General features: G+C 51.5%; 1 protein-coding gene across 1 annotated transcript; it reads left to right on the plus strand.

Annotated features, from left to right (window-relative positions):
* Positions 1–1440: 1440 nt before the first annotated feature.
* Pyroxd2 (pyridine nucleotide-disulphide oxidoreductase domain 2) lies at positions 1441–25288 on the plus strand. The gene is made up of 16 exons (XM_005063574.4): positions 1441–1788; positions 4444–4463; positions 4970–5063; positions 5134–5207; positions 10171–10326; positions 12210–12363; positions 15180–15241; positions 15321–15418; positions 17160–17301; positions 17688–17822; positions 18978–19050; positions 19267–19423; positions 21701–21855; positions 22488–22594; positions 24272–24392; positions 24989–25288. The coding sequence occupies exons 1-16, from the start codon at positions 1662–1664 to the stop codon at positions 25057–25059; spliced, it is 1746 nt and encodes a 581-aa protein (XP_005063631.2). The 5' UTR covers positions 1441–1661; the 3' UTR covers positions 25060–25288.
* Positions 25289–25579: the final 291 nt, after the last annotated feature.

The following is a 25579-nucleotide window of genomic DNA, read 5'->3' on the forward strand; positions in this document are numbered from 1 at the left end:
CCCCCAAGCTTTATCATAAAACTATCATCCCTGGGTGTCTACCTATGTGATGTATTCCAGGACTCCCTGGAGATACCAAACTCTGCAGATGCTCAAGTCCTTTAAGTAAAAGGTGTACCATTGGTGTGGAGGGAGGGGCTTCAGACTCAGGTTTCAGGAGAGATTCATGGGCAGTGTAAACCTTCCTGGTGTACAGAGTGACACCCTGTTGAAAGTCACAGGTTCTCAGAAACCCTCTTACTCAGCCATCCTTTCCAAGCTTCTGGGTTCGAGTCATTTCTGACACGGTTCGGTTCCCATTAACATCCAGGGGCCTTGATCTGGTTCATTTTCTCTGACAGCTAAAGACTTAAAAGGCAGGAAAACAATCTTGAGAGCCACAGGTATCAGAGAAATAAACTCTCAAACACAGCAAACAGCAGCAGACAGAATCACCTGGTGAAGAGGGCTTTTATCGGTGATGCAGAAACATACCGGAGCAAGACCCACAGAGAAAAGACACTCTGCAAAGTAGAGGGGGCTCTCGGGAAACCCAAGGCCTGGGGGCTTTAAGGGTGATGGAGGGAGCTTCCTCTGCCAATTTAGGGGTGGTCAGTTTGGGCAAAAATAGGGCCGGGAGGCTGAGAGAGCCACAACTTTAGGGTAAACAGGGCCTGGACTGGTCTTGAACTTGTCATTCTGGTCAGACAGAGAAAAGTCCTTGTCAGGATTTTGTTTTAAGCCAGGAATTGAGGCGGCCGGAAGCCAACCATCTTGAAAGTTCACAGTCTATATTATCTAGCTATGGCCCCCTCCCCGTGTCTGTCTTCTTCTTAGGGGGTGGCTCTGACTCCCCTGGGTTGCCCAGCTCAGATTGTGGCACTCTCCGCTCCTGGTGCCTTCTCCCGCAACGGACTGACTCCTGAGGAGTGGACAGATACAAAGGGATCCCCCATTCGAGATAGGACAGGACAGGGTAGCAAGGAAGCACACTAGTTGCGGTGATTTGCAGGTGTGAGTTCGAATCCTTGAGAATCCTTGGAAAACGTGAAAGGTACGAAAACAAAACTACCCAGAATTTCAAAGGAGTAACCCTCAAGAATCATGAGAGTGTAATTGCCCTTCCCCCAGCAAGACTAGTCTCACTGGGGCTCTCAGGGAAGTAGGTGGTCTTTTCCGTTGACCAAAGGCCCTGACCCTAGTTGTACTGAAAGGTGGTTGTGGAGGTTCCCGCCTCAACGAGCAGCTGCCACCTTGCAAGATCGGACTCTACCCTGCAAGGAGTGAAATCTGACTTGACTGTGCCCCTCCCACAGGGCATGATCTCTGCCCCGCACCAAGCCCTTACTGGGAAGGAGACACAGGGAAGGGGGGTGGGGGCTCTGATTTGGCTCCACCCCTCCCTCCTGCCGTCTTCCATCCCACCCCTGGGCCCCAGAGAACCTATTCAACTGTTCTCACTTTGGTCCTTGCTCCCTTGAGTACTGGAGGTAGCACAGACTCTGATGATATACTTAAGCTACCCGCCCCCTTCCCAAGTCTAGCGCGAGCAAACTCAGAGCAGCAGAAGCCCAAGCCCTAGGAATTGTGGCCCTAGGCCAAGGCTGACACAGTAACTCCTAGTCCCTCCCCCTGCCTGGCCCGCTGGAAAGCAGACTGCAAGCAAATCGCTGGGGGCAGAAATGGCTGCCAGCCTCCGAGGTCTCAGCAGAGCTTTGCACTCTTCTCCCTGCCCTGCTTGGAAACGAACTCAGTCGGGAGCTGAGGGGCACCTGAAGGCCGAGTACGATGCGGTGGTGATAGGAGCAGGTAAAGCTAATGAGAGCAGAGCCTGAGCTCAGAGAGGGAAGGCAGCGCCCTACCCATAGACCTTTGGGGGAATCCTCCAGAGAGCTCCACTGTCGTCTCTGGCCAGGGGTCCTAGTGTGCAGGGTCTGTGATGGAGTCCCCCTGGTATGGGAGTCATGAGTCCTTGGTTCTGGTTCCACCCTGGGCCTGCTGTGTTGTCTAGAACGGTTCTTGCCTTCTGGATTTAAATCTTTCTGTCTGGAATAACAAGGAGGACTAAGTAAACTCAGGAGCTTCCCTGGTCTCCTGTGAAATGGGTGAGTTCCCTCCTCTGCAATCCCTCAGAAAGCATATGGCACTTAAGGGTTAGGAAGAAAGAACCCAGACTGAAGAAGGCAAAAGAAATCCTGCCACTCTGAGCCCTGAGCTCTGGTACCCATCCCACAACTGAGGTAACCTACCCAAAGAGGAAAGAGTTGATTCATAAAGAGAACAGGGGCTTTGGGGAGGTCCCAGACACCCTGTTTTGCACCCACAGAAGGTGCCTTCCCTCAGACATTGACATCTGTGGTGGTCCTGCAACATTTTGCTGACTTGGGCTCAGAGCACTGAATCGAGCTAGGCACAGCCTATTGCCAGGCTGCCTGCCGCCCCAGGGCCCTCTGGGTCACACTCTTGGGCCTGGAGGACTTATTTGCAGCTGGGCTCTATATAGATGATAGCAGGTTCACACTTCCACGAGCACAGCAGCACAGCTTCAAATGTGTACACACATGGATGTTTAGTACGCACAGACTTGTGTTTATGATTGATACTAAAATAAAGGTGTCTCACATAATTTTGAAAAATCAAGTATGCACTGTTCCTGATTTAAATGCCATGTGTTTTTTTTTTTTATTGAGAACACATCATCCCAGCACATCAGAGAGGGAGTAACCCTTGAAAAGGGTCACAGCAGGGCCTAAGCTCCATTCAAGGGGCCATCACCTGTTGAGTGGGCGTCCCCTGAAGCCTGGGGATTAGCAGATCGGCAGCAGAGGGGCACAGGTCACTAGCAGCCACCAGAGAGTCAGCCAGGAGTTGGAGGTAGGGTTGTGACTTTTTAGATCTTTGTCACTTGAATTCTGTTTGTCCATTCGTGGCTGAGCTGGGACCAGTTGGCCAGGAAGACTTTAGTAGTTTTCCACGATTGGTAATTACCACTAATGAAAAGCCAAATTGCTGCCATGTTTGTTATGGCCCTGCAGCAATCTGAGTGCTTCTCAGACACTACTGATTCTCCTCTCTCAACACGGAGAGGCCCCACGTTCACATGAAGAATACATGTTACACACATACTACTCTCTGCCTCACATGTGAAGGCAGCCACTGGTTGTTAAATGCCTCTCTGATGCGGGGAGATGAAGCTGCCTGCCTTGAACTTATACGTATGTTCAGAGAGTGGCTTCTCCAACTCCAGGGTCAAACCAATGGCAGGTTCAACAAGCATTACTTTAAGCTTTCTTATGAAACATTTCTAACATTCTTAAAATAAAACCACATAGATTATCATACAGACTTATCACAGGACGGGTTAATGCTAGGGCAGGGAGCATTGGTTCTGTGAAACGTTTGTTAGCCAGCCGTGTGCCAGGCCATGGTGCAAGGTACATTTCTGCTTGTGAATTGTGAGCAAAGGGGCTTGAAAACTCCAGTTTCAGAGACTCCATTAATGGGTGAGAAGCTGGCTCAGTGACCTCTAAAATTCAGGATGTCTCCATGTGGGAAATTTAAAATAAAAACAGCTCAGTCGTGGAGAAATTCATCACGGGGGTCATTGCTGTTCCCCTTCTTGTGGACATTTGTCAGATGAAGAATTGAGAGTTTTATTTGCGTCCACACCGGGTCCAGGTAGGGGCTGAGAGATCACAACCACCTAATGATATCAGAAAGGCCAAGAGCGGCACCTATCACTGAGAAGAAGAATGACAGGTGGCCCCAAAGCTGGCTACCACCCTCTGGGCCTCTCTCTGCCTGTGAATGACTCTCTGGCAACAGCTGAGCTGTCCCAAGAGAGCAAGCAGCCTGGGGCCAGGGCCCTCAGTGTAGCTCTGGTGCCACTTGCTCGGGAATTACTGGGAACTTGGGAGAAATCTAATACACACCCTAGCCTGGAATAATGGAGCCCATTTTGTTACTGGTACACACCTTGAAGCTATATGTGTTACTCACTTCATTTTTTTTAAATTTTGAACTATTCATATTTCCTTGTAGCCCTGGGGACTGACAGAGATATTCCTGTGTGGATAAAGCCCTTAGGGGCACAACTGTGCCTAGTATGAGCCACACGTGGGTCAAACAAGCTATGTGTGACAACAACTGTCCCCTGAATGACACACAGCTGCCCACGCTGCCAGCAAGTGGCCACCTCCCCTTCACAGCCCTGCAAAGCATTATGGTTCCAGTAGGGACAGAAGTCCAGAAACTGTGAACTTCCCCCAAGTCCTTGAAACAAGGGACAGAGCCTCTTGCAAGCCAAGGACAACAGAACCATGGGTGGTCTTCCTGACTCCCCCATGAGATGCTGTTCAGAATCCAAATGTGGGACAGGGGAAAAGGTATCTTTGGCCTGGGACAGGAATGAGGACTCTAAAGAACTTGCCTTTAGTAACACTTTTCTCGTTTGTCTGATTGCAGGACACAATGGCCTGGTGGCTGTGAGTACCCCTTTGGTCCCATTTCACTGGCCCCTGAGCAAGTGGCTCCCAGCAGGGAAGGGGAGGATTTAACAAGCAAGAAGGACAAAGGTCACTGGAGAGAAGGAAAGGGCAGGCAGCTTGTCCATGCATCTAGAGTCAATCCAGGGCCAGTTAGAGGGGACATCACAGGCTTCTTTCCTCGTCCTTTCCCCAAGGCATGGGTCCCCCTGGCCTGTGAAAGGCTTATGTGGAAGGTTTATGAAATGTCACTAGAAAAGAGGAACGTGTTGGAGCCTGGGACTGGAAAGGGTCTCTCACACTAAGTTGGAGACAGTCAGTGCTCCCCAAGAAAGAGAGTGTTGGAAAGAACTGAACAAGGATCTGAAAAACTAGGAGAGGCAGATGTAGGTGCAGCGGATCTGGGAGGACATCTAGACATCAAGCCCAAGGATATGGTGTAGGCCCTCCAGTGAGGCTCCTTGGTCAACCCCAAGGGATCCAGAACGGGCCCTCTGTCCTCCCAGGCAGCATACCTCCAGAGACTGGGGGTGAACACTGTGGTCTTGGAGAGGCGCCATGTGATTGGGGGTGCAGCTGTAACTGAGGAGATCATTCCAGGTGAGCCCCGAGAAGTGGGGGGAAATGCAGGGGTGATCACGGGTGACTGGTTCTCCTGATTTGGTTCCAGGATTCAGGTTCTCCCGGGCATCCTATCTTCTCAGTCTCCTGAGGCCGCAGATTTACACAGACCTGGAGCTGAAGGTACATCTGCCCTTCTTGGCCTGGTGATTGGTCAGGGGTTGGGGTGACTCCATCTTCCTGACCTGGGAGGGAAGCATCATACCCTGTGCCCCATTCAGCTCTCTCCCTGGAGTCTTCCTTCCCTTCCAGGGTATCTGTCCCACGCACCACCACACGCCACAGCTTGGTTTTGTTTCAGCTATCCTCTGTTGAAAAAGCTTGGAAATCTCAAATGAGAAACAGGCCTCTTATTAGCATCAGACCTTCCAACTGCATGGCAGCACCTGGCTGATGCCTTGAGCGGGGTCTTCCAGCTCTGTCCTGGCTCCCTTTGCCTCCTGGCAATCTTAACTGGTCTTCATAAAGCCCTCGCATGCAGCTTTGGTCACCTAAGTTTGCAAAGCTGCCTAACGTGACCTTGTTAAACCTTGACACATCTGCCACCATTCTTGACAGCATGAGCAGAGAAGGGTGTCATGGAAAGCAGAGTTCCCTTTGCGTGCTCTTGGTCCCAGTGATGAAAGAATTTAAAAACAGACACAGAATGGAACTCAGAGACAATTTATTGGCATTAGAGGGAGATGCCCTCAATGTAGATATCAAGGTATCAGGGGAAAGAGCTGGAAGATGAGGGGTAGATGGCTATATTTAAATAATGTGCAAAGTAAAAGTTATGCCAGTGAGCCACAGTGTAGGAACACCAGAGAAAGAACTGGGTACCCATGGCCTTACTGGGTTTTTATTGAAGAAGTATAAGATTGCCCTCTTCTCAGGATGCCACGGGCCTTGGATGCTCCACCTTTTAAGGCCTAGCCAAGAGAGAATATTTAACCTTGGTGGCATTTGAGTTAGACTTATAGTCTGCTAAGAGTTGCTCTTGGTGGCCTGGAACTTGGAATGTACCTAAAACAGAGAGGAATGAGAAGTTCACCCTCGGTTTACCTTTGACTTGTGTGACCCGGGAGGAATAGCATTTATTACCATTGGTTTTCCCTTTGAGCCAGGTGGGACTACCTGTATTTACTGTCATCAGTTTACCTTTTAGCTCTGTAGCCAGGTTAAAGCCCTAGCTTTGGCTCATCTTTAACCCTGCCTTTAGTGACAGACAGCTGAGGACCTCCTCTTGGGGAGGCCGGTGCTGGATTATTTTTAATCTAGCCTTGAAAGGCTAGAGAGTGAAAACAAGTTATAGGCAGCTTGGAGACTTTCCGTTGCACTACCTGATATCTGCTCTCTTCCCCCAGCAGCGACCCCCCATCCTGACAACAGGCTTGCAGTGGAGGTTTGACACCTTTGGGAGTACCACTTAGGGGTGCAATAGTCCAGTCTTAACGGGATAGTTGTTTGTCCATCTTTTGTTGTGTTATGCTGTCCTTGTCTTTGGCTTGGCCTTACTGAGTTGTAAAACGGGGCTTTCTCTTCAGTGCGTATGATGATCTTGTCTAAAAAGAGAGTCCCCTGCCTCACCTGGTTCAGCCCTTTATAGAGGGAGTTGCTGACCACCACTGTGCCGTTTGTCTCAGAGGACTGGGGCCTCTTCTGGCTTCTGAGCCATTTGGAAGGGATCCTGGGAGCTCTTTCCTGCCCCTTGTTCTCTCTCAGGCTGCTAACCTTTGTCCATTGGCATGCCTGCCTCCGCCCCCCTCCTCCTTCTGGCAGCCTCGTGAACTCAACAGTTTCATTCCTGAGACTGACTTAGCTCCAGCGTGTTGGCTGGGCTCTCTCCTGCCTTGGAGCTTCCCATAGTGTACCGAGTCCTGCTCAAGAGGGAATGAAGAAGACACACCGTCACTCTTTGCTCTGATAGAACCAGGAACAAGAGCCTGTGAACTAGGTGATAACAGAGTCCAAATGAAGAAATTAGTATTTGAAAGAGAAGGGTTATAGAGGGGACATAGTATCAGAAATGGATAGAACTTAGCCAAAGCCTGGGGTTAGGCCCAAGGTCTTCAGTCGGTATCATACTATAGCCGAAGGGAATTTGTATTGTGGCAGGTTTGGGGGGGGTCAGAGGCAACCTCAACCTTCCCTTCCACCCCTGTAGGATCGTGTAGGTTTCTCCCATCCACATTCCTTCCATTCATGCTTTATTGGGGAAATCTGATTACGGTGAGGCCCTCAAACCTAGCAGTTGGTAGGAATGACCCAGGTACTAGTAGGGAAGTGCAGGTTCTTGCTCAGAAGCCTGCTTTTATAGTGGTGGGACCCAGGAGCAGCTTTTCACAGCATTCTCCAGTCTGGTCTGTGAGACTCGGCTTGGACTCTCCTGTCCCCCTCTACCTCGGGTGGCCGTGCTTGCTGAGGTTGGGGGTCAGCAGAGGAAGGGGCTGCTTTTGGCTTTGTCACTTAAAGCTGACTGCATTCCCTGAACAAGCTCCCAGACCTCCCAGTGGCAGTTTAGAGCTATCCTCCTTCCTTCTCATAATTGAACAGTCGGGAATGACAGAGGTACCACTTAGAAGCCCTAGAATCACTTAAAAAAATCATCCATGTTCAATTAGTTACACTCGAAATAACTCAGCTTCCCCTGGGCTGCTTATCGACTGGTTTGTTCAATGTTCCCAGAGTACCTGCTTTGTTCCCCAGCCCAGAACAAGCCTGGAGGGAGGTACACTGGGGAGGCAGAGACACAGTAAGAGAACTTTAAGTAGAGGTAAGTGATAGAAAGAAAAATAGAAGACAGTGTGATAGGAGCAAGTAAAGTCCCACCCTCACCTGGTGACCAAGAACTCCTTCTTGAAGGGATGACACAGGAGCTGATGTTCGAATGGCAAGAAGGCACTGGTCACATGGACTTTTGATCACAGAGAGCTCTGGTCAGGGAATGTGCAAGCAGGCAGAACAGGCCCCTGGGGCCAGAGCAGGCCAGAGGGAATTCAGGGGAGGGGGAGGGGGAACGCACGCCAGGACAGCATCTCATCCAGGAACAGTGAGGTGGCTAGAGGTGTTCGGTCAGGAAGCAGAGTGTGGGACTTACACGTTTATAGAAGATTAGCCCCTGGCCATGATGGAGATGGCATGGAGGCTTATAGATACCCGTGGCAACTGCTCAGTGGACCACAAGATGGCAGTCTGTGATGAGGGCACACGACTGGAAAGGAGTGGACAACTTCCTGCAGACAGAGCTGACAAGATTCAGCAATAAGAGATGTCAGTGGTGAGGGGAAGGAAGGAACTGAGGACACCCTCCACAGTTAAACAGTTCATCATGTTGAAAGGAACCAAGGCAAGGCCTGGAGAGCTAGCTCAGCACTTAGGGGCACTTCCTATTCTTGTAGAGGTCCTGGCTTCAATTCCCAGCACCCACATGACCGTTCACCGCCATCTGTAACTCCAGTTTTTGAACATCTGATGCCCTCTTCTGACCTCCACAGGCACCTGGCACACAAGGTGTCACACACGCACACACACACACACACACACACACACACACACACACTACCTGTATACACAAAATTAAATTTTCAAAAGAGGGCCCAAGGTAGCAGTTGCTCTGACCTGTAATAACGATTTCTCAACTTTAATGTTTAAAAAAAGCCCAAAGTTGCTCCAGCCCAGGCCCTACCCACATCTGGATTCTGCACTGTAGAATCCCAGTGCCTGGGTGATGGTGTCCACTGGAAAGTCTCTGGTTTGAGCATCTCTTGGGATGCTGGTAGTGTCTTCTTTCGCTTTCTTGCTTTTATCTCCCGAGGCTCTATCTTGTTAGCTAATCCGGTCACTAGAACACTTAGTGAATGTGCCATGCCCATATGAGGGATACAACAGTGACCAAACAGACAATGTCCCCACCTCAAAGTCCTTGTGTTTTGCTCAGAGAGATGAAGACAAATGTATATGTAATTAACATGTGGTGACAAGTATTTGGGGCAAAATACAGGTTAAGGGGACAGAGAGCCTGCCCGTATGGTTGGGGCTCAGGTGAGGCTTGCTGGTAAGTAATATCTGAGCAGAGACAAAAAGAGAGGGAACAGGCCATGGGACAGGACAAAGAAGTCTCCGGAAAGCAGCCACAGTCAGCCCAAGTGATGTTAACACACAGTCTCGGCCACAGGCAGGCCAACTGATATTAGCTCACAGTCTGTTGTTGCCCTGGCTCAGCCACAGCCCACCCAACTGATGGTAGAGCAGTCGGTTGTTCTACTGGCTTGGCTACAGTCAGTCCAGCTGATGTTAGCCCACAGTCTTAGCCACAGTCAGCCCAACTGATGCTAACACAGTCAGTTTGTTCCACTGGCTCAGTCACAGTCAGCTCAACTGATGTTAGCCCATGGTCCATTGTTGCATGACTCCTTTGGAGAAGTAGACATGCTCTCAGGGAGCTCTGGGTGCTGGGGAAACATCTGTAAATCAAATCTTGATTTAAACGCATCAAGGGAACTTTCACTTAAAGTGACCTTGTAGTAAATTAGACTGCTGTGTAAATTTTTTAAATGGTGTGACTAATTTATCCACCTTGTATATATGGATTTTCATACAACCATTGCCTTACTGTTCATTTTTAAAGATTACTTGTTAACTTCTGAAGTGAGGGGAGGCAGTTATAGATGAGGGTTCTAGGGTCTGGGAGTCATGGATATGTGGCTTAAAATTACAGATCTAAAGTGACATGGACAAATTATGTAAGTCCTCTGAGCCTCCACCGTTATGTGTATGGAGAGGAATAACGTTGCTAGGGTTCTGGTGTAGTAGTGGCTGTAAATCTCAGTGCCCTTTCTGATGAAGTGAGTACAGTGTGTTAGGTGGGGCAGTGTAGTGTGTAGGTGGAGTACAGACGGAGAGCTGTTGTCATGGCCTCATTGGTCTATCAGTGGACGTTTGGGCAAGAGGGTTCCTTATAATGTAATTAAAAAGATAGGAGCCAGGTCTGCACACCTTGGGACCAATCACAAACACACTTGACTGGTCACACAAATGGGACAGGAGAAAGGGCAAGGGCAGAAACATGGATCCCTAAAATGTCCATGCCTTTTGTGTTCTGCAGAAGCACGGGCTGAGGCTTCACTTCCGAAATCCCTACTCCTTCACCCCCATGCTGGAAGAGGGTACCCTGAGCAAGTCTCCCAGGTCCCTTCTGCTGGGCACAGACATGGCGGAAAACCAGAGGCAAATCTCTCAGTTCTCACAGAAGGATGCTCAGGTACGGGAGATCAGCAACCTGGAGCAGGCTCTTGAGAGTAAAGTGGAAGTCAAGGCTGCAAAGGCTGAGCAGACCCTGAACAACTTGGTCCATGCTAGCCTTTGACCTTAGGCATTCTGAGAAGGACTGGTGGACAGTGGCTGAGACCAGTTCGTCTGAGGCTGATGAGCAGGTGGTCTCTGCATGCTGAACGTCACAAAGGACTCTCTGGAATGCTTTGCCCCCCTTTTACTCAGAACCCCACATGTTATCCATCCTAAAGCCCACAAGAAGAAGTTAGGACCAGAAAACATTCTCTCAGCTCGACATCAACCCATGACAGCCAAAGCAAGGAAGTGTCTGTGGTGTGCAGATCTGCCTCCCGGAACACACACCAGATGGAGAGTGCGAGCTGCTCCCGGCAGATCCAGTGCAGGAACACGTTTGCTGGCTTCGTCCAGATGAGGCAGCGCGTGATGCAACGGGCCTGGTATGGAGGGCTCTGCAGTTGAGGAGATGTTCTGGAATGACAGCTCTTATAACAGCCTGGGCGCCAGCCTCAGGTGTGGCACCAGATCCTATCGCAGAGGAGGCATGTTTATGAAGAAAACCTGGGTTCGTGCAGTGGATGCCCTCGCTTTCTGGTGTGTTAATCCAGCCCCTGGCAAAGCCCAGATAGCTACAGGCATGCAGCACCTTCCTCTCTACCCAGAGCGTCCTCAGCCTGGCTGTGTTAGCTGCTATTTGCCAGACTGTTGGAATACACGCAGCTTGAAGGACGAGGGATTTGCGTGGCGTGTTGCTTGAGAGGGAACGGTTGGTGACAGTGGGAAGACATCATGCTGTCGGAAGGCACCGTGACAGCAGCAGCTCACAGCTGTGGCGGCAGGCGTGCGAGGTGCTGGTTGTTCCTTGTCGGCTGTCAGGAGAGCTCGGTGGAAGCAGAGCCAGCCTGTATCCCTCAGAGCCTGCCTATAAGCCCTGCATCCTGCCAAACAGTCCCATGTCCTCTCCCTAGCAACAGCGTCTCATCCCCATGCCTGAGCCTGTGAGGGACGTTTCTGATGGAGATCACAGCACCTGGCTGACAGCGGAAGTGCCTCCTGTCATCAGTAACATCCAAAGCAGTGGGCCTTCTCTGCCCTCGCCCAAACCCTCCCACTAGCAGACGTGCCTGTGGACATCAGTGCAAGGCCAGGCCCCAGTGCCTGGGTGCCCAGTGACCACACCATGGGAGGCCTGGGACATTTCCCAAGGAACCCAAGGACCTTAGTTATGGTTTTGTGCTTGAAAGCTGTCATTTGGCAAGCCTGGTTTAGGGAAAAGTTTATCATCTGATAACGATTTTTAAGAAGTTCTTTACCACAGAACTTTATGTGATACCACAACTTCCTGGGTTTATCCCTATGTCCAACTTCCATGTCTGTTCCTATCACTAGCCCATGAGAAGGGGGCAAAGTCTGGAACACGGCTGCAGGGAGGTGCCTGCTGAGTGAGAGGACACAGGCTCTGGTTGGCCGTGTGGGATGAGGCAGCTTGTCAGACTGAGAGACGAGAGAAGTGGTCAGCTTGCTGGGGAGACGTCTGCCTTCCACCAGTCACAAGCAAAGGACATAGAGCTTCTAAGGGGTTTTGTATAGCTGGTTCTGACCCATAACGCCCCTTGGCCCTGGTGGCTGTTCTGAGGCACAGGCTTCTCTACCCTTCACATGTGACGTACACATGTGGAAGTAAGCACTGGGCAGAGCAAGCTGAACCACAGCTGGGGATGTGGCCCGAGGAGCCGTCAGGGCTGCACTATGGGGTGTGGCAGCCATACAGAAGTGTGGCACAGAAGACTGGGCATGGGGACAGTATCCCTCGGGGTTCTGGACTGTGGGGTGTAACCTGAAGCTCTGTTGCAGGCTTTTCCCAGGTACGAGGAGTTCATGAGACGCTTGGTGCTGGCCATTGACCCCCTTCTGGATGCTGCTCCAGTGAACACAGCAGCCTTCCAGCGTGGCTCCCTGTTACAGAGACTCAGGGCACTGTCTACCCTGAGACCCCTGCTGAAGGCAGGTAAGTCTAAAGTACAGGAATCTGGGTGTGGAAAGGGACCTCCATGGGAACAAGCCCACTTTCTGGATGCCCGGACCTAGCTTAAAGTTCCAAGACAGCCACCAATGTGTTACAGCTCTGAGAGGAAAGGCATCCTGGCAGTCAGGAGCCAAGGACTACCACAAAGTCACACCTCACAACGAACCTCATACAAGAGATTTATTGGGAGAGACTGCTTGGGCAGGAAGAATGAAGAACTAGGAGGAGGCAGGCTTTCTGGCAGGGGGTGGAGCTTTCCAGGGTGACCTGGGATTGGTGGGATCCTGATCTTGGGCTTTTTTTTTTTCTGTAGTGCAGAGCTTGGCCACCTGAGTCATGAGGGGCTGGGCCAGCTAATAGACCATGGACCAAGAGACTTCCAGGCACTCCCCCCAAAATTTCAGCCTACCCTACCCTAAAAATAAGGCCCAAGACAAAGGGTTGTGTTTACTTAGAAGGGTGTCCCCAAGGCACCAAAAGAGGGAAATGAAGGCAGAAACTCCAGGGTACATTAGTTACTTTGTGTTGCTGTGATTAAATACCATGACCAAGCGACTTAAGGAAGGAAGCATTTATTTTAACTGAAGGTTCCAGAGGGTTGGAGTCCAAAATGGCAAAGACAGCATGACAGCAGGGGGCTGGGGGAGCAGAACACTGAAGAATCACATTCCATCCACAGGCAGAAAACCAAAGAGAATGAAAACTGAAAGAAGGGAGGGGCTATAAACTCCTGAGCCCCACCCCCGTGACACACTTCTTCCAGCAAGGCTCCACCTCCTAAAGGTTCCATAACCTCCCCAAAAAGTGCCGGCAACTGGGAGCAAGTGTTCAAATATGTAGGCCTGGGTGGGGATGCTTTTTTCAAACCACTTAGAGGGAACACAAGTACTAGGGTGCATATTGGCACTGGCCGTGGGTGGTGGGTGGTAAGACACTGGTCCTGCCCAGACTCTCTGCGGAATGTACTTTATAGGAGGTGCGTAGGCCCTTGGCCATATCCAAGAGAAGGAAAGGGCCTCATCCCCCACTGGTCAGGGGTTCCCTCATGAACAATGGCCTCTGGGCTAAGCATCTGTAAATGAACTGACATGGTACCAGAGAACAAAGGAGAGGCCCATCTCAGATCCCAGAGAACAAGGGGGGGCCCATCTCAGATCCCAGAGAACAAGGGAGAGGCCCAGCTCAGATCCCAGAGAACAAGGGAGAAGCCCATCTCAGATCCCAGAGAAGAAGGGAGAGGCCCATCTCAGATCCCAGAGAACAAGGGAGAGGCCCATTTCAAATCCCAGAGAACAAAGGAGAGGCCCATCTCAGATCCCAGAGAACAAGGGGGGGCCCATCTCAGATCCCAGAGAACAAGGGAGAGGCCCAGCTCAGATCCCAGAGAACAAGGGAGAAGCCCATCTCAGATCCCAGAGAACAAGGGAGAGGCCCATCTCAGATCCCAGAGAACAAGGGAGAGGCCCATTTCAAATCCCAGAGAACAAAGGAGAGGCCCATCTCAGATCCCAGAGAACAAGGGAGAGGCCCAGCTCAGATCCCAGAGACCAAGGGAGAGGCCCAGCTCAGATTCCAGAGAACAATGGAGAGGCCCAGCTCAGATCCCAGAGAACAAGGGAGAGGCCCATCTCAGATCCCAGAGAACAAGGGAGAGGCCCAGCTCAGAGGCCCAGCTTGATGCTGTAGGAATTCCAGGGTGCGATGCAGATCAGAGCAGAGTTCATTGCCACAGCCACAGCTAGAACATGATGTAAGAGCCAAGAGAATCTGAAGAGCTGCCTCCAAATGAGAAAGAGTACTAAATTTAGACCAAAACTAATAAAAGGTCTGTGATCAATTAGGGAGTTCTGCCATGGGTCTGGGGCAGAAGCTTGATCAACAAGGATGCTGTTATTTTCTACCACCTTTTGGGGACACAGACAAATTCCCATAGCCTAGACAAATACTGAATCAGTTAGCTATGGTCACAAGAAAAAGAAACCCCACAAAACTCCTTTGGCATCTAAAAGTCAGCATTTATTTCCCATGGGTCTTTGTAGTTCGGTTGATCCCAGCAGGCTCAGTTGGTCTGGTCTGGTCTCATTCACATGTCTGTGGTTGGGGACAATTAGCAGTGCCCACTCTGCTCTCCATGTCTGTGGTCCCGTGTGGAAGCAGCATGCTACACTGAGCATGTATTTCTTACATCAATGGAGATGCACATGAGACAAGTCCTGCTGCCTAGGTCAGTTACAAATCTCTGTCTGTAACACATTTATAAATACTCCGTTGGCTGGTGAGCCACATGGATAAGTCCTGAGTTGAGGTTTGGAGCAAGTCAGCCAGCTACGGCAGGTGGTCATCGCAGCATTTATACAGAAGACTCTGGAAATGGAGGGAATGAGTGGACTTTGTCATTGACACCAAAAGTAGACATTCCCTTTCAGATTACCAGTCCTAGGAGCTTCATGAAATAACCATTTGTTACGATAAATATTTATTAAGCTAAGGTATGCAGAGGGGCCACAATGGTCATTACCCTGTCCTGCTGCTAAAATGTAACTGGTGCCCACGAAATTACACGTCTTTCCTATTTCATTGAATTCTTACAGTAGCATGTGAAATATGTCTTCAGCCTTACAGAGAAACAGGCTCAGAGCTGAAGATGGTTAGGAGGGGCCCAAGGGGGTGAAAAGCACACACTGCCCTTGATTTCACGCTGTCCACTAGTCTCTGCCTCTTCCTGATCTTTCTTCCCTGGGGATGGGAACAGAGTTTCGCCAAGGCCGGCCCACCTGATGTTTCTACTTCTCTTTCAGGACGTACCCTGGGAGCCCAGCTCCCCCAGTACTACCAGGTCCTCACAGGCCCCATCTCCAAGGTGAGTGTGGCCAGGGGATGGCCTAGGGACCTCTCCTGTCACCCAGACCCTTGAGCCTTTCTGTGGCTTTGCTCTCCAGGTGCTAGACCACTGGTTTGAGTCTGAGCCTCTAAAGGCTACTCTGGCAACAGATGCTGTGATCGGAGCCATGACAAGTCCCCACACTCCAGGGAGTGGGTGAGTAGGGACCAAGGTGACTGGGGTTGAGGGGGGGATGGGAGGGGACTGATGAAGGAGAACATACCTCCCAATGAGAGGAAGCTCACAGACTGTCCTTTCCTGAGCTCAGCTAGTGTGCCAGTCGTGAAGCTCAGAATATCATGTGCGTTGAAGAACTCTCAGGGTCACATCTGAAAACTGGAGTCAAAGAAGTGCCTGTCCCAAATCACATAGTTGACAAGAGGCAGGGCTGATGTCCAGCGCTTGCTGTCTGAACCCCAGCTACTCTTTTCCACCGGTCTCCAGGAAGAGCCTCTTCCTGCTCTCAGTATCTTCTGTCCAGTCCTGCTTCTCCTCTCACCCTCCTGACTTTTGCAAAGCCTGTGTCTCCTCCTCTGGCTGCATACTCACTCGCTGGCTTCCTCCCAGGCGTGAGAAGCTGCCCTGCTCTGTGAGCAGATGTGTCTAGGGCCCAATCGGAGAGGGGAAGTCAGACACAGTGAGGGCTGTGGCTGTGGTTTGAACGCCTAAGATGCAGCGAGAGTTGTCAGTGTGACTTATCTCTCCAGGATGAAGGCATCCCCCAAGAAGTGGCTTTTCAACAGAGGTCAGGCCAGTCCCGAATTCCCCAGGGCCAGGGACAAGAGGCATGAGCAGCGTTTGTGTCACTCTGCCAAGCTCTTAGCTAACCAGGGAGGACCTGGGGCCTCCTGTCCTTTTCTCTTGGGTCTTAGGGAAGTTGAGCTACTGGCCAGCTTGTGCAGCCTGCCTTTTAGACACCCATTGCTTCACTTAAAACTCCTGATGAGCACCTGCCTGTGCTGGGTGCTGGAGACACAGTAGTTAAGGGACTGGAAATCCTCACAGGAGAGAGACCCCAAGCAAGAAGAGACCCTGAAGCGTGGAGTGTGTTCTAATAGTGGGTGAGCAGGGAAAACCGCCCTACTCTAAAAAAGACCTGAAGCAGGAAATGTTTGGTTTGGAACAAGGAGAATGGGAGGGGTTTGCTTGGAAAAAAGATGAGGAAGGAAGAGGTTCCAATCTGGTTGCACAGCAGGTACAGAAGCTGGAGTGGTGTGGACACCCCAGCCCAGCAACCAAAGGGACTCAGCTTAGCAGGGATGTGCAGTGTGAGGGAGCATGGTGGGACCTGGCTGACACCAGGCAGGAGCATGGACAGCTCCTGATGAGGCTGGCCTTTCCCCCGGGGAAGACTGTGCAGCCAAAGCTTTGAGAGGAAGGCTGACAGGATGCAAGCTCCCCAAGGGGTGCCCTCCAGGGAAGCAAGGGCTGAGGTGTACAGGCGGCCTGGTCTGAGGGAGAGAAGAGAGAGGCAGCTAACAATGGCATCTGAGCGTTCTGCAGAGTTGACACCCCGTCAAGGATGACACCAGGCTTTCTGTTGGAGCCCTGAAAGTACCTGTCATTTAGGTGGAGACACCGAAAAGCTCAGAGAATGGTGGAGGTTCTGGGTTTAACATACATGACACAAATGCATGCACGAAGAGATGCCTACGAGAGATAGACACGGGCGGGTGCCTGAAGGGATTGCCACACAGGGAGGCTGGAGCCCTGCATCACATGTATGCACAGGGAGAGAGTGTGGAGTGAGGTGGCAGGCCACTGTGCTCGTGAAAGGCTCGGGCAAAGGGATGCATTGGGAGGAGGAGTTGGGGGTCCAGGACAGAAAGGGTTATGTGCGTCTGAAGCTGACATCGAATCCAGCCTCAGCCCCTGCTGCTCTGTGACCTGCCCGCAGGTACGTGCTGCTTCACCATGTGATGGGAAACCTGGAGGGGATGCAGGGAGCCTGGAGCTATGTCCAGGGCGGCATGGGTGCCCTCTCTGATGCCATTGCAAGCTCTGCTACTACGCATGGAGCAAGTATCTTCACAGAAAAGGTGTGGGCCCCACTCCCCGATGCTGACCATTGGCCTGGAAGCAGAGTAGAATAGTCTCCTACCTCTGACTTAGAAAGACTCTCGAATTACTGATGGACAAGGGAAGCCCAGAATCTGGGCTCTACACTTCCGAGGCTGCTGGCAGCTGAGTAATTGTCACTGGTCATCTAGGCCCAGCCTTCTGGCAAACCCTTTGAGTCTACCCGTCATGAAACCATGGGTGGACTGGGCTCCATGGAGGATGGGTTGCATCAGTGTTCCCCCAGAAACCTCTGGTTTGGGGCATGGATTGGGGGTGAGGAAGCTTGGGTGTCTATGAACCACACCCACTATTCTCAACCTGGGCTTCCTTCTGGGGGCTTTGGGGTCTCTTGCTGGGGCTCCAGCCTGTGACTAAGGTGCAGGTAAACAGTGAAGGCCATGTTCAAGGAGTCGTACTGCAGGACGGCCAGGAGGTGAGGAGCCGAGTCGTCCTGTCCTGTGCCTCGCCACAGGTCACCTTCTTGGAGCTGACGCCACAGGTGAGGTGGGTCAGAGCAGAGGTAAAATACCTGCTGTACAAGGTTTGGGATGTGGGGTGGGGAGCCCAGATTACATCAGGGCGGGAGAGAAGCCTTGTGGGTGAGAGACCTATACCACACAGCCTGCAGTAGGCAAGCTAGTGCCAGAGCCCAGGTCTGCCTTGTAATTCTTATGACTTGTCTGCTACTACATTTGGTTCTTCCCCTCTCACTGTCCCTGATTCTACTATCTGCCAGTGATCTATTACAACATTAGCACTGGGAATGGAGTTTTGGGAGGTTTTTGGTTCTGTCTTGTTTTGGTTTGTTTTGTTTTTAGCACAGTCATAAAACTTCCGGGCAGATATGACCTTAGCTCATAGACAGGGTATAAATTGGTTGATCTTGACTGAGTTGCTGCTGGGGCTTGCCTGACACCTGCGGTGACTGTGCCTCTGCTGGTCTTGGCTGGACTCAGTTCTGTGAGTGGGAACTGGCTGGCTGCAGTTGGTCCAGACACAGGAGCACCAGCACGTTCTCCGGCCTGGCAGAGGGTGACAGCAGGCAAGCTCAGCCATTCCAGCTCCAGATTGCTTGATCTGGATCCATCTTATTTGCTGACACTGGCTAAATCTCTAGGATCGTGTGTGAGTGGAGTGGAGGTGGGGGACTCTGTGGAGAAATATGGAAAGGGGCGTGCATCCAGGAAAGGCTTCGGAACATTGCAATTGGCCCTACCTTCCCTGTCCCCGAAAGATAAGATAATGTGTGTCTGAGCACACAGTCTCATCCATACGTAGGCCTGCTCTTGGGGGCACAGTATTACTGTCTCTGGATATTTCCAATCACAAAGTTCAGCCATTCTCAGTGCACATTGTTAAGGCAGCTCTGAAGTAGCAAGATCTGTGGCTGGAAGGGTTAAGATGCAAAGAAATGTCTGTCCCTGTCCCAAGCAGGAAGTGGTGAGGGCTACCCTAGTCAGGACAGTGGGCCAAGTGCAGAAGACATGCTTTGCCTAGAGTCAGGGTCTCCAGGAAGTTCTCTCAGAGGAGGTACTTTGGGGCTGAGTTCCGAAGGAAGAAGAGGATCTCCTCAGGCAGAGGTTGAAGGACTGGTCTGGGCATCTTCTCCAAGCCTTGGCTACCCCAGGCCTTTCACAGAGCTCTCTCCTTCCAGGAGTGGCTTCCAGAGAGCTTTGTGAAGAGAATATCCCAGCTGGACACACAGTCTCCTGTTACCAAGATCAATGGTAAGAGACATCGGATTGCATCTGCCTTTGTGAGAATATGAGAATCTCCAAATCAGGGAAACCCAGCCACCCTGTCTGTCTCTGCCCTGACCCCCAGCTTGTCACCAGCGTGTCATACTTTCAGACTTTTGACCCATTACATGGACAAGCAGATCGTAACTATAGAGGGAGGACCCTGCAAGGCTGGGGACCTGACCTGCCCTTTTGGCTCCTCAGTGGCTGTGGACAGGCTGCCAAACTTCCGGGCAGCCCCCAATGTTCCCGGGGACCAGCCACAACCACATCATCAGTGTTCCATTCACCTGAACTGTGAAGACACCCTGGTCCTCCACCAGGCCTTTGAAGATGCCAAGGGTGGCCTGCCTTCCCAAAGGTAGGTGAGACCTGGCCTGTCCCCTGTGTGCTTTGAGGCAGGGGCCTGGCCTCTTATACATGGCACCAAACCTTCAGTGTCCGTGTTCCAAGAACACAAAATGTATCTCAGACAAGAAATCTAGACATCAGAGCAGTGGAGATGAAGAGTGGGGCATGCTGGGAGTATCCCAGGTTAGTAGAGGACGGTCCCAAGGAGAGCAGCACTCAAACTGAGAAGAGGAACCACATTCTAGGTGAGATAAAGGGGTTCTCAGATACAGTGACTCGGCAGAAGACATGCTCACTTAGCCCCTGATGCAAGCCTGAGGGGTCCCTTTACCCCAGTTCCTAAAGGCACCGTCCCCATCCCAGCTGTGTCTCCACCTTTTAGAGCAAATGGAGGTAGGGCTCCGGGGCCTACACCACTCATCCTCCATGGTGTTCAATAGACATGTGCTGGGACCGTGCTCAGTGCCAGGCTCCACACCAGGCAAGGTTGTGGAGCCTGGGAATGTGAAGCAGACAGAAGTTTATAACAAGCATGAAACTCACAGCATGGGGGACTGGAGAGGTGGCTCAGCAGTTAAGAGCATTGACTGCTCTTCCAAAGGTCCTGAGTTCAATTCCCAGCACCCACGTAGTGGCTCACAACCATCTATAATGAGATCTGGTGCCCTCTTCTGACCTGCAGGGACAAAGGCAGGCAGAGCACTGTATACACAATAAATAAATAAACGAGAACTCACAGCATAAGATGAAAGAGACGCTTGGTTGCTCAGACACAGAGCAGAAAGAAAGACCCACAAGATCTCTGCCTCTGTGCTGCCTAGAAGACAGCCAATATCGTGCACTATTAATGGGCACGAAGGAGAAGAAGAAGGCAGGCTGGTGGGGGGGGTCTTCTCGTTAAAAGAAGGCCCTCAGGTGGAATGACACACTTGAGCAGTACATGGAAGGAAGCAAGACCGATTGTGTGAACATTAGGAAGAACCTCCAGCAAGAGGAGCAGGCGTGAAAGCCGGGGCAGGGGTGTGCCGTTGTGTCGGGGACATAAATACAAGGCCAGAGTGGAGGGTGCGCAGCCACAGGGCTGGCCAGGCATTGTACTCTGCCCTGGCTTTCACTCAAAGAAAGCCTGACCTTTCCTTGTGAAAGGCCACCCAAAGTGGACAAAGAGAGGAATCCTCTTGCAAGCCGTCACCGGATGCAGAATGTGAGGGCGACAGGCCAGTGGCTGGGACCTGGGTGGACGCAGCAGAAGTGATGGGAACTGTCCAAGTCCTGGGCATGCGTTAAGGGTAAAGCAGGTGAGGTTGGCTGCTGGACAGGAAGTGGTGTGTGAGAGAGGAACAACTGGAAAATTATGAGAAAGAGGCTTCTGGGAGGTTTGGGAGAACGTTAGGCAGTGACCAGAGAAGTATACGGCAGGTATCAGGTGCGATGTGCAGCTGAGGGGTGCCAGCCTGAGAAAGGGCATGTTATGTGGCCGTGAAAGACACTCTTGCGGTCTGGGAATGGCTCTGGGGAATGGTTCCAGCATCCCCAAGTCCATGGTTACCAAAAGCTGTGGCACTCAGGTCCCTTCTGTAAAATGGCAGAGCCTGCATCTAACCTTCTCACATCCCCCTGTAGGTCATCAGTCATCTCTAGATGACATCAAATACCTGTGCAGGTGCTGGGTAAATGGCTGCCAGGCAATATTGAGTATGGAATGATGCCACGGGGGCAGTCAGCATGGTCAGTGAGGCACAGTTTTCATTTTTTATAGTATTTTCAGGCTGTGCTTGGAAAATGCACAGAGTACCCAAGCATGGAGAGTCAAATATATCTAGAGATCTGAGGGTCTTGTACTTCAGGTAGGAAAGATGGTGGGCTGGGTGTGGATCGCCATGCTATGGTGGTCAATAGGTCTAGATGCTCTGTTTTGGCCTATTCCAGATAAGGTTCCTGGCCAGGAGGAGAGGGTCAAGCTTGGTCAGCCCCTGGCCATCTGAGCCCCTGCTGACTTAAGTCTGACCCCTTCATGGTTCTCACTATCTGGAGCCTGGTAGTATTTGAGTTGGGGAGCCAGATTAGAAGACAGGCTTCTGGGGAAGGAAGATGAGCCAGGTGAGAAAGGCCCGGAGTTCTGGAAGAACACCACAGAGGTGGTCTGGACTGTGCTAACCACAGTGGTCTCACAGTGATAATTATCCCTGGTTGGTGGTTTCTGAGGGTCTTCATTTTGTCTTGTGTCACCTCAGAGTGGCCCTAGCTCTCCTCAGTCCTGATCCTCTCTACTCTCCCCACATCACAGACCTATGATTGAACTTTGTATCCCTTCATCACTGGACCCTACCCTGGCTCCTCCCGGCTGCCATGTTGTCTCCCTCTTCACTCAGTATACACCCTACACCCTGGCAGGAGGCAAGATCTGGGATGAGCAGGAGAAAAACAACTATGCAGACAAAGGTAAAGAAAAGAATGCAACACAGTTTGCTCTGCAGGGTGATAGCTTGCCGTGGGATCCATCACACACACACACACACACACACACACACACACACACACACACACACACTCAATAATACATAACATTTTTGCATAAAGCAGAAGGCTCCACTCTTACCTCCAGCTGCTCAGAGTCCTGTCGGGGAGACTAACTAGGGAGCAGACCACCATAGTGCATTGTGCTTTATGAACCAAAAGAAGGAAGCCAGAGACGAGGAAAACACTCAAGGGAAGAAACACTGAACTGGGCTTTGAATGTTTGATGAATGGGAGTCGGACCAACTGCAAAGATGTCTCAAGTAAAATAAACAGCCTGGGCAAAGGAACGAGAAGAAAAATACTTCACATATTTAGGAGGTGACAGAGTCTTGTGGGTAGGTCGGGGTTAAGAAATGAGAGTGTGAGACTAGGCTGCCTACAGGCCTTTTTGTAAAGCATTTTGCTCATGGACCATTTTTCATTTTGTTTGTTTTTTAGTTACTGGTATGTAATTTACATAGGATAAAATCAACCCCCGACACATAATTTAATAGACTTTAGAAAACTTTTATAAGTCATGCGACCTTATTGTTGGTTCATCCCTGGTTCCACAGTCTTTGACTGCGTCGAGGACTACGCCCCCGGCTTCAAGAGCTCCGTGCTGGCCAGAGACATCCTCACCCCGAGGGATCTAGAGAGGATCTTCAGCCTGCCTGGAGGGGTGAGTGGAAGCCTGGGGCCTCCTGCCACTCGTCTTCCTACCGGCCTCTCTGGCTGGCTCCTTGGGACTTTACTGGCCTCTTTGGTTGGCTCCTTGGGGCTTTACCGGCCTTTCTGGTTGGCTCCTTGGGGCTTTACCGGCCTCTCTGGCTGGCTCCTTGGGGCTGGCTTTACCCAGTCTTCATCAGGAAGTGGTAGAGCCCATGGCTGGGTGGAGAGAGGGGAGGACAGACACACAGGGGCCACTGGAGAAGGCTGCCAGACCTGTAGCTCTTCTACCCCAACTCCCCATCAACCTCTTCTAGAGAGAGCTCCTCCCTATGGAAGCAGGCTCTTATATTGAGCTTTACTTCACCAGATGTAGGAGACTGGAGGCCAGAAGCTAGAAGCCTGGCTAGGAGCCTGGGAATCTGTGATGAGCCAAAGAGCCCTGTGAGAATTAGGGAGCCCATGAGGAACCAGAGAGATCCATGAGGGAGCAGGTAGCCCGTGAGGAGTCTGCAGCTCGGGAGAAGGCGGCTCCAATCCCACAGCCACTAGCCACAGCAGCTACTGAGCCTGACAAGGCCAGAGTGAGCTGAATGGTGTGAGGGACACATCAGTGGGAAACCCAGCATGGACACAAGTGATGCCATCGTGTTAGGGCTATTACATTGATTACGTACCAAGATGATCAGATTTGGAGTCTGTTAGATAAATAAAATACACGACTGACATTAATGCCACCAATTTAGCTCTTCTTGAATGTGGCTCCTAGTAAATCTAAAATTACATGAATGGCTTTGGACACTTTTTGTTTTTGTTTTGACAGCGCTGGTCCAGACAGAAGGGAGTGGGAGGGACTTCACAGACTGGGTGATCAGTATGAGGCAGGGATGGGTGAGAAGTGTTGGTGACAGTGTGCTCTGGAGGGTGGGCTTGCCATGGAGGTTGAACCAGAGGCTGAGGACAGGATGGCGCTGTGGTCATGAAGGCAGGGTGGTTTGATAGGAACGGACTTGGGGATGAAGTGGTTCACATGGGGACCGGATGGCAGCAAGAACAGCCCATGGTGACATCTAGAAGATTCTGGTCTTCTTGTTTAGGATACCCGCTTTCTTTCTGGGCCGGTCTGACCCATGCCAGTGAGCAGAACCAGGTCCCACTGTGACATATCTGCTGCTGACAGTGATGCCTATGGAACAGCGGTGGGGGTGGGGGCATTCAAGGCCAGACAGAGATGGTGGCTACCCAAAGACCCATGCCTCAGTAGGGCCTGTGCCAACTGAGTAAGTCAGTCTTCCCAATAGACTCAGGAAATTCGTGGTTCAAGCAAATCCTCAGAAGCCCACCCTTTCTTTCCCACTCAATTTCCCTACACTCTCTACAAGCCCCTATTCCTCTCTCTTCCCAATAAAGCACCACGGGAGGTTCACTCCCAGCCTGGGACTCATCTCTCTTCTCTCTTACCCCAGCCCAGGACATACTGCTCTCCTCTCTCACCTGAAACCTGGAACATGTCCCTCTTCCCTCTTCCCTGCAGCCTGGGACATGTCCCTCTCCTCTCTCGCCCTCAGTTAAGAACCCAGGGAAATATCCAGAAGCAGGAGGACCTGGCTTAGGGAATGGAGGGAGGAAGAGCCAGGATGGCAAAGCCGACATCACTCCTCTACTAACAACTGTTGCCCTGCCCCCACAGAACATATTCCACGGTGCCATGTCCCTAGACCAGCTCTACTTCGCCCGTCCAGTGCCCCAACACTCTGGCTACAGATGCCCCATCCTGGGCCTGTACCTCTGTGGCAGTGGGGCCCACCCTGGTGAGTGACCTGCTTCCTGTGTGGGCTGCAAGGGCTTGTGGGGTGAGGGAGGAGGTAAGCTTGCAGACGGAGGGGGATGTGGGAAGCCATCCTCTGTGAAGGCAAGCACACAGCAGCATCTGCCAGGCTACCACACCCTCAGCCTTTGGAACACACCTCCTCCCACCTAGATGTAGGGACACAGTCTGATGGAGGATGAAGGACCTCCTCTGAGGATTGTGGGAGACTCACATTCCTCAGTTCCTCGCTCATGTTTGAGACCAGAAGGGAGGATCAGTAATGTTTCTCTAGAAATTCTTTGCTGTACCAACTCCATGGCTACCTGACTTCACTGCAGCGGTCATCTCCTGGTGACACCCTTTCTGAGCTGTGGGTGAGGTCTCCCATAAAGAGCTGTGTCCCCTGTGCCCCTCCCTATCCGTAACATGTCATCTCTACATGCTAAACTGCTAAGTGCCTCCCTGAAGTCGAGCCGACGGAGGCCAGCCCTCCGCCAGCTGTGTGTGGAAGCTGCAGGGAGCCCAGACACTGTGGCTGCTCTCTGGGTCCTGCCCTGTCCCTTTCTGGTGGGCTTCTGAAAGTGGTTCTGGTTCCAGGAGGAGGCATCATGGGAGCGGCCGGACGGAATGCAGCCCATGAAGTCTTTAGGGACCTCAAGAGCATGTGATGCTGGACCAGCTCTGGCCCTGGGAGAAAAGCTTTCCCTGCACTTTGGAGCCTCCTGTCAGGCCACCTCCCATGATGCCCCACTCAGAAAGATACCACCGGGGACAACTGCATCAAGGTGCCATCGATCTGAAACAGGGCCCGAGTTACATTTAGCAGTTTCCCCTGTGCCCCAGACCTCTATGGACTGCCTGGGTGTGTCTTATTAAAAACAATGTTTTGTACAGAGACTGCATTGTTTTCCTGTGTGCTTATGGGTGGGAAGAACTTGGTATACCAGCTGGACACAGTCCATTTAACAAATGGAAAAACTTGGTCCAACTGTTCCCTTCTTGTCAGTTGGGTTCCCACTGCCAACTGATTGGAGGGCTGGCCTGCCATGGCCCAGTCAACTACTGCCATATTCCTGTCATTGTAAGAACAAATTCATAGCCCCAGTGACCCACAAGGTCATCCACATGATGGACCTCAGCAAAACTTTGCATCTCAAGCCATTGAAACCTCTACTTAGAGACAGCAAA

The sequence above is a fragment of the Mesocricetus auratus genome, unplaced genomic scaffold (genome assembly GCF_017639785.1).
Source record: "Mesocricetus auratus isolate SY011 unplaced genomic scaffold, BCM_Maur_2.0 Super-Scaffold_4256, whole genome shotgun sequence".
Taxonomy (NCBI): domain Eukaryota; kingdom Metazoa; phylum Chordata; class Mammalia; order Rodentia; family Cricetidae; genus Mesocricetus; species Mesocricetus auratus.

What these genes read in the sequence shown, in the direction of transcription:
- Pyroxd2 (XM_005063574.4), top strand. Translation starts at nt 1,662, where the DNA reads ATGGCTGCCAGCCTCCGAGGTCTCAGCAGAGCTTTGCACTCTTCTCCC. An exon ending in CCCCACACTCCAGGGAGTGG is followed by an intron (nt 15,419 to 17,159) that starts GTGAGTAGGGAC and finishes ACCTGCCCGCAG; the next exon opens with GTACGTGCTGCTTCACCATG. An exon ending in AAACAACTATGCAGACAAAG is followed by an intron (nt 21,856 to 22,487) that starts GTAAAGAAAAGA and finishes CTGGTTCCACAG; the next exon opens with TCTTTGACTGCGTCGAGGAC.